This window comes from Panicum virgatum, chromosome 7N, assembly GCF_016808335.1.
Source record: "Panicum virgatum strain AP13 chromosome 7N, P.virgatum_v5, whole genome shotgun sequence".
NCBI classification, from domain to species: domain Eukaryota; kingdom Viridiplantae; phylum Streptophyta; class Magnoliopsida; order Poales; family Poaceae; genus Panicum; species Panicum virgatum.
Window position 1 is genome coordinate 5,259,211 of NC_053151.1, and position 15,619 is coordinate 5,274,829.

The 15,619-nt window shown below is 47.4% G+C and overlaps 1 protein-coding gene across 3 annotated transcripts; it reads left to right on the top strand.

The window, feature by feature from the left end:
* The first annotated feature begins 8,468 nt into the window (after positions 1 to 8,468).
* On the top strand, positions 8,469 to 14,047 carry LOC120682435 (disease resistance protein RPV1-like). Of its 3 annotated transcripts, XM_039964353.1 has the most exons (6): positions 8,469 to 8,679; positions 8,812 to 8,940; positions 9,027 to 9,083; positions 9,178 to 12,876; positions 12,979 to 13,187; positions 13,395 to 14,047. In XM_039964353.1, exon 4 carries the CDS (start codon positions 10,116 to 10,118, stop codon positions 11,304 to 11,306), a length of 1,191 nt encoding a protein of 396 aa, XP_039820287.1. In that variant the 5' UTR covers positions 8,469 to 8,679; positions 8,812 to 8,940; positions 9,027 to 9,083; positions 9,178 to 10,115; the 3' UTR covers positions 11,307 to 12,876; positions 12,979 to 13,187; positions 13,395 to 14,047. The 3 variants fall into 3 exon arrangements, with proteins under 3 accessions (XP_039820287.1, XP_039820286.1, XP_039820284.1); XM_039964352.1 differs by lacking the exon at positions 9,027 to 9,083 and having other exon boundaries at positions 8,809 to 8,940; XM_039964350.1 differs by lacking the exon at positions 9,027 to 9,083.
* The last annotated feature ends 1,572 nt before the right edge of the window (positions 14,048 to 15,619 follow it).

Below are 15,619 nucleotides of genomic sequence, written 5' to 3' on the forward strand. Positions count from 1 at the left end.
CAACAGCCTTCCGGGGGCAAGAGTTGGCGTAGTGCCCCGGATCACCGCAGTGGTAACACACCCGAGAGGGTCCCTGCGAACCGGCAGGAGGAGCTGCCTGTCGTGGAGCTTGAGGTGCCGGTGGAGCTGGACGTGCCAGAGGTGCTGGAAACCTCTGGCCCTGTACTGCCTGCTGCTGTTGCTGCGGATGGGGTGGAAGCTGCTGCTGCCGCTGCTAGTACTGTTGAGGCAGCCTCTATTGCTGCTGCTGCTGCGGGTGCTGGTAGCTGGCCTGGTGTTGCTGCCAGATGCAGCTGGAGTCATCTTCCTCTTGCGCTCCTCAATCTCCCAATGCTTGCGCTCAGTGTTGAGTGCCCTGTCAACCAGATGGTTGAAGTTGGTGAAGCGGAAGTTGAGCAGCGTGTACTAGAGATGGTCATTCAAACCCTCCATGAAATGCTCCTGCTTATCACTGTCATCTGCGACCTCGGCAGGTGCATAGCAAGCAAGCCGAAGAAAACAATCACGGTACTCCGTAACCGTCATAGCTCCCTGTAGGAAACCACAATGACATAAGGTAATAACGTAATTAGCCTCAAGAGAAGCTTAGAAGGATTCGGCCTTATTTCGTTTGTTACCTGCTTAAGTGCAAGGAACTCCTTCTTCTTCATCTTCATCACGCCAGCTGAAACGTGGTGGCTGCGGAATCGCTCCTGGAACTGCATCCAGGTGAAACCCTCGAGGTCCTGGGGACGATATGACTCCCACCAGTCTAGAGCTGCCCCTCGCAGCTGTCCCGCTACATACAAGACATGCTCACGATCATCGCACTGGGCGATGTCCAGCTGACGCTCCACTGCACGAAGCTAGTCATCAGCCTGAAGTGGGTCAGCCGCGTGAGAAAATGTCAGTGGATGACCCCTCATGAAATCCGCGCGCCAATCGCGGGGCTGAGGTGGTGGAGGCTGAGCATGGACGTTCTGCAGAGCCCGAACAGTATTGTTCAGGGTGGTCATCATCTGCATTTGGAGATGAAAGAACTGCTCTGGCGTCAGGGGAGGTGGCATCGGTAGCGGCTGGCCGGTACCCTGGTTGTTCTGCCCCTGCTACTGGCCAGAACCGATGTTCCTAGTGTTCACCATCTGATGGAACAAGAGATTTATGAACACAAGTTATTGCATAGAATAGAAAGGAAGTTAAGGCTTGATAAAGCAGAAAGAATAGAGTGAATGGTTTTACCCCCGACGATCTAACTCATGTTTATTACTCTATTCAAGTTTAACTTTAAAGTTGATTTACATTTAAACAGTTCAACAACTAGACTATGCAATCAATCAAAGGTCCAAATCAAACATGTTGCATAATAACAAGCATTCAAATTTACACACTAGTCGAGCTTAGCACACGTCTTGACTAACACAACATATCGCAGACGCTCTATCATACTGAGGTCAGGGAGACATAAACTTATGGGGTCAAACAAGATACTTTAGGCCAGAGTCTACAGAAACACTAATTCTAGAGAAAGACCAAGGAAAGATAGGAGAAAAATTTCAGGAATCAAGGAAATATATAGGGAAATAATTTCAGCAAGCAAGGTAGGAGAGAAAGAGACCTTAATTCGACCAGTTCTATTCTAAGCTTTCGTCCTACAGTCAACACGGCTCTGATACCAATTCTGTCACACCCAGTTTATAAAGGACATAAACCGAGCAATCATATATGCGCCAGGATCAAGTCTCGCATATATACAACAGAATTATTAGGATATCACAACACATGTCACGTATACAAGGAATAAATAACAAGTATGACTTCATTATTACATAAATGACATAAAGTCTGATACATAAATGCGGAAGCGTAAAACATATACGTAGCAAGGGCGCCACAGGGATGTCAACTGGTGAACGAAGCTCCTAGAAGTCCACGTAGTCCTGCGTGTAGTCCTCCACGTCTTCGGCAACTGAGCAGCAGTAGGATATACCCAAAAAGAACCAAAAAGGTAGTGAAAGCAAGCGTGAGTACACCACCGGTACTCAACAAGTACAACACAAACCATGAGGCTCTAAGGTTGGTTGACTCAACTGCATTAGCTTTTAATACTGGCAAAATTTTATTAAAACTATTTACTACAAGTTGATGAATTACCAAGACCCAAGTTACATAGTAATTAATCAAATTAATTAAGAAACTACTGAGAACCAAGCCAAACCACCAAGGGAACCCCACTAACCAAAAGGAGGATTTGGGCTGCTCATGATCGTGAGCACGGCTAGTATACTAGTTTACACTCTGCAGAGGTTGCACATCTTTACCCAGAAGTCGTGAGCTATGCTAGTGGTTCATCCCACTTCCTTTGGTGAAATGACTAGCAAGCACACTACGAGGCCCTTACAAAGGATCACGTTGGCAAGGTGTAACCGCTAAGGATTCTGGATCAGCAACGATGGGGCCCACCTCAAGGGGATCAAGCACACAGCACAGTCCAGCGAGAGGAGCAGGGACCATTGAAGCTTACCACCCCTCTTGCCCCGCAGGTAAGTTACTCCCAAACCAAAACGACCTAATTAGTAAGCCAAGACCGTCCCATTCCAGTCTTGTAGTTGCGCGGTTGTCCCAGGTTGTCGCTCTATGAACTGGTCCTTATGGAGAGTGGCCAACCAAGCACTAAGCACCGTGCTGGCCCTCTAAACCATGTTTCTAGAAAACATATTTTAAGGAGAGACGTACACCACTCAAGCACACAGCATAGAGGGTACGCTCTAGAATTAAGTTGCGTATAACCATTAATCAAATTAATTAAAAGGACCAAGTGTGGGAGCACATCACCTAGCACAACTAACCAAAAAAAATGCAACCCAAGGTATATATATAAGGATAAAAGGTGGCTAGGAAAATCCTTATAGGCATGCAGTATTAAAATACAATATGAAAACATGTATTTAAAAGTGATAGGTTGTTCATGTTATACTTTCCTTCCTCAAAGTTCTCCTGTTGCTCAAAGTGCTCAGAAGATGGCAGCTCCTGATACTCCTCAGATGGCTCAACGTCTATTCGCGATCGCAGCGTCATACAAGTCCAGCACATACACATACATGCAAACAAGTGCAAAAGATAAGAAACAATACATCATTACATAAAGACAGCTCGTAAAAGCAAACTAGCACTATTCTACGCATTGCTACGGTCGCGTGAGCACAAAAACAAACTAAAACGAAGCTAAAACGTGAAAACTAGGGCTAAAACTAGGTCTAGGGACTAAACTGCGAGAAAAACAGCAACTACAGGGGCTTTGTGCAAAACCGGGGACTAAAATATAATTAAACTAAAGATCCAGGGGCTAGCCTGCAAAAACAGCAAGGCTAGACCTCAACGTGTAGTTTCTGGAAAAGGTCCGGGCTTAAACGTTAAGAACAAGGCTGATCTGCAATTACTTTTAAACTGCAATGGTCTGCGGGTTGATTACCCGAAAGTCCAGGGCTCCTTAGCAAAACACTAGGCCGAACTGGTGACTAGGGATCCGGGTCCTTAGATCAGAATCCAACGATTTGGACCCCATCCTGATCTAGATCTAATCCTGTGCGTCGGATTAGGAGCTAACGGATCGGAGCCCACTCGTTTCACGATTGGGGTCCCAACCGTCTGATCTAGATCTGGCGGTTCGGAGACGACGTGTTTCACGATTTGGGGTGCGGGCGAGTCTGATCCATCCGATCTGGATCTAATCTAACCTTACGCATAGATCATGGATCGGATGGCTCAGATCGAGTCCCTGCACGAAGCGGTACTAGATCTAATCCAGGCCGTTCCAACTAGATCGGACAGGCCGGACCCTACTGGTGCGGGAAAACAGCAGCGTCCGATCGCCGGCGACCGAATCCCGCGGCGGCGCTCGTCGGGCTCGCCGGAGTTCGCCGAATCCGGGGCTCCGGATGCCAAATCGACGGAGAGGTTATGCCGTGGAGGTTTAGTGGGTTACGGGTGTTCGATCTAGGGCACTAGTTGGGCTCTACCGGGCTCGGGGTGACGGGCGCGACGTCAGCAGCGACTCTGCACGGCGTAAATCACCGGCAAGGTGGTGCTCTAGCATCTAGGGCACACATTGGTCTACAACAGCTAGCGCAAAAAGGAAGAGGGGAACAGAGCGGTGCTCACCGACGGTCTGGATCGTGCAGGAGTCACGCATAGGCAGTCGTCGCCGATGAGGACCGGCGGCGAAGAAGGGCAGCGCTCGCGGAGTTGGGTGCGGCAGGGGCTCTCTGGGCATTTGCACTCCACGGGCGGGCTCGGTTTTTGATCTGGGAAGGTGCACAAGGGGTCAGGGGGGCCTGGAACGCGCCTACGGCGGGGAATCACGGCGGTGGAGCTACTTACCGGCGACAGAGGAGGGAGGCACTTGTGGAAGGGTCGGAGGAGAGCACCTCGGGGCTTCTCGATCCGATGGCCGGATGCGGGGGTCTCGAGCGGTGCTGGCGAATGATGCGGCACGGCCGGAGCGGCACGGGCGGCGAGGGATTGCGGCAGCGAAGGGCCTCCGCACGGTGGAGCAGGAGCGGCGGCTCGGGTTGTGCAGCGTGAGAGGGGACAGGGGTTGGAGAGGAAAGAGTGGAGCGGCTTGGTGCTGGCTTAAGGAAGAGGGGGAGACCCGGGGTAGAGGGATTCCACGCGGGGAAGCGATGATCACGGCGATGAGCTCGGCGCGGGCATTGCGGGGAGGAAGAAAGGAAGGTGAGAGGATCGCGCTGGCTGGTGGGGCCTTGCAGTCAGCGGAAGAGAAAGGGAGAGGAAGGGAGGCGTGCGGTGAGCTGAAGGGCGGCTAATGTGCGGGCTCGGATCGTCAGTGGAAAAGAGAAGGACGCGGACTGAGCGGGAGAGGGCTGGTCGGCCTGCTGGGCTTTGCAAGCGGCTGGGCCGGCTAGGCTGGGTTGGTTTTCTATTCCTTTCCTCTTTTCTATTTTCAAACTCCACTCAAACTATTTGAATTCAAAACAAATTTGAATTCAACTCCTATGCACTCAACCAAATAAAACTTATGCACCAGCATGAATGCACAAACATGTTTACCCTAGAAAAATTTTAATTACTTGTGAAAGATGTAAACTTTAAATGCAAGGCTAAGCATATAAAATCCTAGAAAATTCAACAAAGCCATTTAAAATTATTATAAATACTGAAATTTAGATTAGGGTGTTACACTCCACACACGCGCACCGAAAACCCAGCACCCGGATCCGAGGCCACTAGCGACCCAGCGCGCGCGCGCCGGCGAGTCCCGCCGAGCAGATCCACCCCTGCCGCCGCGCACGCCGTCTCGAGCGCTGCCTCTCCCCATGTCAGGTGGGGTCCGAACTGTTCGATCGGTTCGGAATGGCCTGGATTAGATCCACCATACCCCTTCACTCAGGACCATTCAATCAGTGACCGATGCGCTAGATTAGATTTAGATCCAGATCGGATGGATCAGACTCGCTCGTACCCCTTTGCGCACTGATTTGATTTGAGCCGCCCGATCTGTTTTGGACGCGTAGGATTAGATCTAGATAGGGATGGGGTCCGGATCATTGGATTCTAATCCAAGGGCCCATATCCGTAGATACCGTTTCGACCTGGCCTTTTTGTTAAAGAGCCCCTAAACTTTCGGGTAATCAATCCGCAGTCCACTGTAGTTCAAAGGAATTTGCAGATCAGCCCTATTTCTAGCAGTAAAGCCCTGGCTTTCCTAGAAAATTACAATCCGCAGTCCAGTCGTGCAATTTTTATAGATTAGCCACAGATCTTTTGTTTAATTACATTTAGGTCCCCAGTTATGCACAGAACCCCCTGTAGTTATTGTTTTTCTCGCAGTTTAGCCCCTGGACCTAGTTTTAGCCTTAGTTTTCACGTTTTAGCTCCATTTTAGTTGGTTCTTGCGCTCACGCGATTGTTGTCACGTGTAGAACAGTGCTAGCTTGTTTTTACATGCTATCTTTATGAAATAATGTACTGTTTCTTATCTTTTGCATATGTTTGCATGTATGTGTATGTGCGGGACTTGTTTGACGCTGCGATCGTGAATAGACGTCAAGCCATACCCGGAGCCACCATCTTCTGAGCAGTTTGAGCAGCAGGAGAACTTTGAGGAAGGCAAGTATAACATGAAAATTTCCTATCACTTTTAAATATATATTTTCATACTGCATTTTAATACTGTATGCCTATAAGGATTTCCTAGCCACCTTTATCCTTTAAATATATACCCTTGGGTTGCATTTTTGGTTAGTTGTGCTAGGTGCCATGCTCTAGCACACTTGGTCCTTTTTAATTAATTTGACTAATGGTTCTATGCAACTTAATTCTAGAGCGTACCCTCTGTGCTGTGTGCTTGAGTGGTGGACGTCTCTCTTAAAATATGTTTTTCTAGAAACATGGTTTAGGGGGGCCAGCGTGGTGCTTAGTGCTTGGTTGGTCACTCTCCCTAAGGGCAGGTTCACAGAGCAACAACCTAGGACAACCGTGCATGAGCAACAGAAATCCATCCCGGCTTACCTTGGCAAGCCCCTAAACGACCTTGTCTGTTGGTGCAGTGCTCCGAGTCTTGGGAAATGAGTTCAAAGACATATGACCGAAGCATCGGAATCCCCAAGGCCGAACGCAGGAAACAAGAGCAGGCCATCGCCGAGACTAGTCTATGAGCCCCCCTTGCCCGAACTTGAGAAATGAGTTCAAAGCCACATGACCGTACGTCGAAATCCCCAGGAACACGAAGCCCACACCGGCCAACCGAAGTTTAGCTTGGCCGAAAACCGCGATGTGGCCGGCCGTCGCCAACCACACCGAGGTTAGGAGGGTATAGCTTGGAGCACCGAAACAACCCGAAACACATGGCCGGACATTGTTTGACAAGTACCCGTTCACCGCATCGGCTCCCCCCTACTATACCCGGGGGGCATTCTCCGACCCCAGAAGTTCTGGGAATTTTTTAGCCTTCCGGGTGTACAGTTTTTGGGGGTTGCCTGAAATGCCTGCGATAGGGCGAGATAACATGTCTGGGCTCAAAAACTGGCCAGTTTTTGAGTCTGGTCACGTGAGGTATCGGAAACCCAGCCCTCCCATCACCTCCGGAGGCCGAATTCGCACGTCCATGACTCGTTTTCTCCGCATTGAGCCTGATTTCATGTTTTTGGGCCGTTTTGGGACTTTTCCACTTTTTTGCCATGTTGACATGCCGAATGGCTGTTTGGCCTATGTTTTGCCTCCCGTGACCTATAGCACACGTTTCTCAACTATTTTCATCCTACCATGGTTCGTTTGCACCCGAATGAACATAGTTCGATGTGCGGGTGCCATGTACAACATTTCTGACCGAAATGAACCGTTCCCATTCCGTTGTGGGCCGTTTCCATTTTTTGTCCAGGGTTAAATACCGAATGGTCGTTCGGCCTATGTTTTCGCCTCCCATGACCTATAGCCCACGTTTTTCGTCTATTTTCACCCTAGCATGGTTCATTTCCACCCGGATGGACATAGTTCCATGTGCGGGTGCCATGTACAACATTTCGAACCGAAATGAACCGTTTCCATCCCGTTGTGGGCCATTTCCATTTTTTGGCCAGGGTTACATACCGAATGGTTGTTCGGCCTAGGTTTTCGCCTCCCATGACCTATAGCACATGTTTTTCGCCTGTTTTCACCGCAACATGGTCCGTTTGAACCCGGATGAACATGGAACCATGTGTGGCTACCATGTACAACTATTTTCCACTGAAACCAACCATTTTTATTCCCTTTTTGGTAAATTTCACTCTATGAACTAGGGTTACAAACCTTCTTGCCTTTCAACCAATTCCCATGACCAATACCACACGTATATTAGCCGTTCTCATCCCAACTTTATCTGCTTGGGTCCAGCGTACAACCTTTCCATCTGGGTAGAGTATGGTTCATACCCGGACACCTTGTACAATCATGTCCACTAAAATTAGTCCGGGGATGTTTGGTTCCTTGGTGTCTTATTCATCTTTGTGGCTGCTCAATGACTTGGTCCTTGCTGTCTTGTTCATCATTGCTGCTACTAGGATGTCCATGTGATATAGTACCCTTAAATTTGTGTATGGACTCTTTTGAGGTTATTGTAGCCGTCGTGGCCAGTACGTTCTTACTCATATTCGTACTCATCGTACTATCATTGTACTTCATGTTTTTCCTTGTACTCTGCTTCCCTCCTATTCGGTATATTTGCTCGCAATATCTTTGACGAGCATCATCCTTCTGAGCCTGAACTTTTGAATGGGGGTGGAGGGGGGAGGGACGAATCCGTGCGACGTGAGGCTGGATCTCAGTGGATCGTGGCAGCAAGGCCACTCTGCCACTTACAATACCCCGTCGCGTATTTAAGTCGTCTGCAAAGGATTCAACCCGCCGCCCATGAGGAAGGGAGCTTCGAGGCGTCCTGCCATGGGAAAGATGAAAAGGACTTTGAAAAGAGAGTCAAAGAGTGCTTGATTTGGTTGATTAATTCACCGGACGGAAGTGTCACAACTCAAAAGCTAGTAGAAGCTCCCTTCCTAAGCACTGTCATCCCTGGCCATCCAGATCTAAGCTCAAGCCTGTGGTGTGTGCAACCCAGATTTTGGAAGTCTGGTGTCCATACATTGCTGGTGAGAAAGGAAGGCCGAATTTGCAGATGGCACGGGTAAAGGCAGTACATCTGAGCTCCAGGTATTGTTTATTAATTTTAACCAAAAATATGGTACCGTCTTGTTTTGTTCATTGCTAATCCGGCCACCATCTACACTCCTGCTTTGAACGGTAATCTTTTTGATAATAACTTGCAGTTTAACTTCTCAGCAGGTACTGAACTGAAGGCTGCATATTCCCAAGTCACAGATCATAACAACTACAACGAAGTGTCTGTCTACAAATTAAGAAGCAGAGACTCGGAGAGGCTGGAGGGCTACAGCTACTAAACTTGCTTCACAGGTCAGATATCCATATCAACAGCCATGGTTTTTTGCACTTCAGTCAGATCCTTGACTCCTTGTTGACACTAGTCATAGTTATGGCAGTGGAAAGAGATAATCACACACGAAAACACTGGCACATTACGGCCCTGTTAGTTGCAGGTTTGCAGCTTTAAATGCCCCATTCTTGAATAGTTCTCTTTACCTGCCCTTTTGATTTGAAAAGCACCTTCTTATTTCAAAATTCAATTTGCAGGAAAATCATGGTCGGTATGGAAGCTGCTGCACTGTCTGCTTCAATCACCACAACATTGAAGATTGTGGGTAACAGGTTAGCTCCACTGGTCATCAAAGAGTACAGCTCTATAGTGGGTGTAACAAAGGATCTCAAAGAGCTCCAAGATCTAGCACAGGAGTTCATGTGTCACAGGAATTTCATTTCGAAAAGTTCATCCAGAAATTGTTTGAGGCTTTTGCTGATAAAGATCCCGGGCAGCATTCCCTGCCGTATATGAGCAAAAGAATCCAAGAGGGGTTGAGTCAAAAGAAGTTCCTGATTGTAATGGATGACGTTTGGACAGAATCCCAAAATCAGTGGGGACAAATAATGGGGCATCTGAAAACTGCTGCACCTGGAAGTAGGATTTTACTCACTACTCGCAGTAGAAATGTTGCAGAAGCAGTTCGATCCACATACCAGTATTGTGTGCCACGCTTATCGCCGGATGACAGTTGGCAGCTGTTCCAACAAAGCTTTAGGATGCCTGCAATATTTTTGGAGTCTAACTTTATAATGGTTGGAAAAGTGATTGTGGAAACATGTTGCGGGTTGGCACTAGCAATTAAAGTTCTTGCAGGTTCTCTTGGTGGTAAGGAACTAATAGGAGAGTGGCAGGCCATGAGAGACATTTTATCAGAAGTTGAGGGTGAAGAATCAGTATCTAAATGCTTGAAGTTGAGTTATTTCCATTTGCCATCCAATCTGAGGCGGTGCTTCACAATGTGTTCATTGTTTCCAAAAGGTCATCTGATCTATAAACAACAATTGATTGACCAATGGATTGCTCATGATATGATCATTTTGACTCCTGGTGTTGATGATCTGGAGCATATTGGCCTCATATACTTTAGTTCACTTGCGAAGTGTCTTTTCTAGAAGATGTAGAGGAAACTAATGGGAGAGTGAGCTGCAAGATGCATGATTTGGTTCATGATCTTGCCCGGGTCATCTTGTCTGAGGAAATTTCAACTGGTGTGCCAGAGGATGAAACCAGTTCCACAAAAGGCTGCAGATACTTTTGTTTAACTAATATTCAAGAACCAAGAAAACTTTTGCCTGAAAAGGTTTTTGATAATGCACGTGCTGTGTATGTTGATAACAGCGATACTATAATATCTGGCAAGGCACTAAAAAAGGCAAAACACTTGCGTAGTGTTATTGCAGATCATATTATATCAACAGCTGTGCTCTCGGCCATATTTGAGGTTAAAAATCTGAAATATCTTGAGATGACTCGATTGCAATGTGAAGCACTCCCTGAAGCTATTACAGATATTTGGAGCCTGCAGGCTTTGCATCTAACATACAGTGGTCTTCTCGAGATGCCAAAATCAATTTGTAAGCTACAGAAGTTAAGAACGTTGAACCTATCTCATTGTGAAGAAATGAAATGTTTACCAGATTCAATTGGTAACTGTAGAATGCTTTCAAGCATTGATCTTTGTGATTGCCAGAAGCTTATAGCCTTGCCAAACTCTATTGGCAGAATTGAAAAGCTAAGAGTTTTGAGACTAGGTCGCACCAAACTTAAGAACCTACCATCAAGTATAAATACACTGAGAAATCTGGAGTGTTTGGACCTGTTTTGTTGTAGGGAACTGGTGGAGCTTCCTGAAGGCATTGATAACTTGCAGAAGCTTCAAGTTTTGAACCTCAAAAATTGTGAGAGGCTGGTAGAGCTACCTGAAGGCATCAGCAACTTGGAGAAGCTTCAAAATTTGATCCTAGATGGTTGTTCTGAATTGGGAGGTATGCCTAGAGGCATCGGACAGCTGAATCGACTGCAAAAGTTGGGCTTATTTGTTGTGGGTGAGGGAGAAAAGTTTGCAGGAATCTCAGAGCTTGCAAACGTAGGTGGGAATAGTGAAGATCTAATTGTCAGAGGTATTGAGCATGTGATTGAGCCGCATGATGCACACAAGGCATGCTTGAAACAGAAGACAAATATACAGATGTTGACCCTAGACTGGAATAGGCATGATGGTATTGGTGAGGCTAACACTGAGCTGCAGCAGGGTGCACTTGATGGCCTGGAAGTGCCGCCTGGAATTAAAAAGCTGGAAATTCGTGGGTATTCAGGTAGGCAATATGCACGGTGGATGTAGAATGAGGTTGGTGGTAGAGGACAGGGGATTGCTCACTTCTCATTTTTAAGGGTGATGAATCTGTCTGATTTCCCAATCTTGAAGCAGTTGTGTGGACTTATGGAGCTTCCTTGTTTGGAGGAGCTTGTGCTGAATAACATGCCTTCTCTAGAGAGGATAAGCGGAGGCCCATTTCCTTCACTGGTGAAGTTAGCTATGTATAGCCTGCCTAGGTTGAGAGATGTATGGATAGTAACAAAGACGACCATGTCTGATAGAGAAGAGGGAGGAAGCTTTAGCAATTGCAAATATCACATGGGACAAGAATTCCGAGTTGGCAACTGCTTATCGTATTTGATTGTACTTTCTTGTCCTAAGTTGAAGGTCAAGTCATACCTTCCTTTGTCACTGCAGCTATTAGGTGTGTACGGTATTAGTGAGCGGCTACTGGAATCACCACGCCGATGTGAGGGGTACTCTTTGCCGTTTATTTTTAGCCACCTGAAGATGCTTAATCTATGTCAGATCACAGAATTTGGATATGGACCAGGGTCTGGACGTAGGTGGAATTTGCTGCAACACATGACAACGCTTGAGTCATTGAAGATTGACGACAACTTTTTTCAACTAACCGAACTACCAGAGAGCTTGGGGAGCCTCCATTCTCTGCAAAAGTTGACCATCAACTCATGCAATATGATTAGGCTTCCCCAATCAATGGGCCATCTCACATCCCTCCATTCTCTGGACATATGCAATTGCTCTGCTATTCACAAGCTGTCTGAGTGTCTTGGGGAACTCTGTTCTCTGCAGCAGTTGATCATTCAGTCATGCGACAGCCTGAGTAGCCTTCCCCAATCAATGGGCCACCTCACATCCATCCAGGAGCTACGAATAGAAGAGTGCCCTGCACTTCACCAATTGCCTGAATGCTTGGGCGAGTTTTCTTCTCTTCGGACTCTACATGTAAGAGACCTGCCCAACATAAAAAGCCTTCCCCAATCGCTCCAGCGCCTCACATCTCTGCAGGATCTCATAATTTATGACTGTGATGAACTTCAAGAGCTGCCTGAATGCCTGGGAGATCCCCGCTCTCTACAGAAACTAGAAATTTCTGGGTTGCCGAGGCTGGCATGCCTTCCTGAATTCATGTGCCGGCTCACTTCCCTTAAACAGCTATGGATCAAAAACTGCCTGGGCCTCACATCCTTACCGATGGGGATGAAAAGCCTTTCCTCCCTTGAAAATCTAGAGGTCAAATGGTGCTCGGGAATCAAATCCTTGCCAGAGGGCATATTTGGCCTCCCCAGTCTCCAGACACTGGAGATCTCTGAATTTCCAGAAATCAAATCATTGCCGGAGGGGATAAAGTGCCTCACCAGTCTGCAGATATTGCGGATCGACAACTGTCCGGGAATCAAAACCTTGCCGAAGGGCATAAAAAGCCTCACTGCTCTGAAGCAATTGTGGATCCATGGCTGCTCTGATCTGGTGAGGTCCTGCGAGAAAGGAAAGGGGGCAGACTGGCACCTCATTTCCCACATCCCTGATCTACTGATTTATTAAGTGGCTGCCTGTAGAGGGTCGCCTGGTGAGTCTGTTGAACTGTTTTAACCTCTAGCCATGAGCCCCTTTTTTCCTTGTGTAGATTCACCAGAGAACCTATTTCCTGATTATCATTTTCTATTCTCAGCAAAATATTCCAGGTCCGGTTCCATGCACCACATGCAGCTGTGCTCGTACAATGCTGTCTGCTCGAGGCTTTTGCATATGTTTTCACCCTTACTTATGGGAATCCACTTTCCGGTTGCAAGTTGATGTTCTACATATTCAGAAGGTCCTTGTTACGCCTGCCTAACAGAAAGCATCAAGTGGTTGCCAGTAAGCAAATCACATTTCAAGGTATTTCTCTAGTTGACTTTTGCCTCTCTTCTCTAATTACAAAATGCTTGTAAATTGCTGTCTAAATTTTTATCTTTGGTAGAGAATATTGTCTTTATATGATTCAGTTGTGTGCTCGTTGTAATGTTTAGAAAAAGAATAGCACACTGTTCCAATCTGCAAGCACCATAGATAGTTTTGACCTTAAGTACTTGCCTATTGTTGCAGATGCAAAGCAAGATGAAAGACCTGCAAGGGTGAAAACACAACGTATATGGAGATATTGAGGCCAGCTTTGTTTCGATCTTTTGGTGCTGCTAATAATCCATACCTGTGGAGACGAATTAGAAAGCTTTCTTTCGATCAAGTGGGCAGCCCAAAACGCTATGGCCTATGGGGCGTCCTGGAGCTCTGCTTTGCCATGAAGTGCATTACTTGTTGCGTACTACTTCCACCTTGCCTGCTCTCAAGTGCTGCAGCAAACTTCCTTTGGTACCTGATGACATGAAGTAATTTGGTGGACTGCACCTTTTATTATCCATAGAAGCATGTAACATTCAGTTGTATCAACTATCAAGCCGACAAGTCGCCTCTGTTAGATCCAACGCATTTGTCAGAACAAGTAGTGTTTACTTTTTCTCTTTACATATGAAATTAGATATAGTTCAGAAGAAAAACGTTCTGTTCTGATGTGCAGGTAACATGATGGGCCTGCTTATCATCAGTTGAGTCCAGTTCATCATGGACAAAAAGGACACGTAGTAGTCAGTCAGGTACTCGGGTGAAAAATGTTCCTGTTCTTCTCTGACAGTGCAAACAGTTGTGACGAAAATATACTGATGCAATGCAACCACCAGGAGTAAGGCAAAATGTTCCTGTTCTACCTGCGTAAGGCAGATGCACAGATGTGTTTTGAGAATGTTTCTGTAACTTTATACTGTAAATTTGTTGCTGGAGACTTCGGAGCGTCGGCACTCCGGTCGCCGGCGCAGTTCTGCCTGTCTCCTATCCTGGAAGGTTGGAACAGGAATTCCCCGATTCCTGAATCACAGCTTCTCTCATCATCTCTGACCCCCTCTCTCCCACTCGTCCTCCCAGTGGACTGGAGAGACGTGGCCGGCAGGTCAGCTGTGCCAAGTCTTCTTTATTTGCCATGGGGCAGCTCCGGCATCAGCACGTGGAGGCGCAACTTGCAAGTGCGTTGGCGGCTGGCGGGCCTGGTATTGTGGGTGCGCCGGCGAGCACGCGGCGGTTACGGCTGCGCGTCGCAGCCGCCGCCATAGCCCGTAGGCGAGCGATGGAGACGACACAGCTGTCGGCGGTGCACACCACCTGTTCGACCAAATGTGTGGCCGGTGAGACATTGTTCGGATCTCACCTTTGTTGAAATTTTCTGCTTCTTCTACGTTCAGTTCGCTTCGCCCCGACATTTTCGAAGGAAAAAAAACATGCCAAACATTTGTGCAGCTGAATGCGTGCGTTTGTTTGCCAGGACCCAACCATCCAGAATATTCGAGGCATGGCCGCATGGGAAGGGAACCGCGGTCCGCGGCCGATGCGCCTGCCCCTCCGCGGGCAAAGGAAGCGCGGCGCGCGGGCCTGTGTGCTGGCGGGTACCCGGGCGGCGGCTAGCTTGCAGTGGCGACAACCGAGGCGTTGTGCTGCGCGACACTCGCCCAGCCGTAGCAGTCGGCAGTGCGCGGAGCCCGTTCGACGAAATGTGCCACCGCCCACTGCCCCCCGGCGGGGGAGTTGTTGCCCGTCCAAGGAAGGCAAAGCTGATAATTTCGTCAACGAAAGTCGAAAGTCCAATGTGAAACGAAGAAAAGCGCGTGGGGGATGGAACCTGGCGGCAACGCATCTTCCCGGGTACTTCCATCTTGCGGTCGTCGTGTCGTCGTGCCATCTTCAATTCGTGGTCGTGGAACGAGAGAAGGTCCCTTTTTTCCTCAGCTGTTCGGCATGCAGCACAGGTACGCGTGTGCATCTTGTTTCCTTCCTTTCTCTCCACCCTTGACCAAGACTCAGTGCTTCAATAGCTCTTAGCTGCTTCCCTGTAAGAGCATCTCCAGCAGTTTGACAAATCGAGTTGTCATCTTTGATTTTTGGTAAAAATATTAAAAATACTCTTCCAACAGTTTGGCAAAAGAATTAGTAATTTTTGGCAACTAAGAAAAAACCAGCCTCCAGCGCGTAAATATACGCGCACGGCGCACGGTTGGCATCGTGGTTTCTAGTCAGGTGGGAGGGTGAAAAAAGAAATAAATAACAGAGAAGGATTCCTGATTTAAGTTTTTAAGAGGTGGAAGGGCATAAATATAATTTTGTTTCTTTCTCAGGGTTTCTGATGTAAGTTAGATTTGAATTTGACAAGTGAATTATGCCAAACTGTTGGCGATAAACTCTTTTTTTACTTGGCATATCTTTTTAGAAATTGGCAAAACACAAGATAT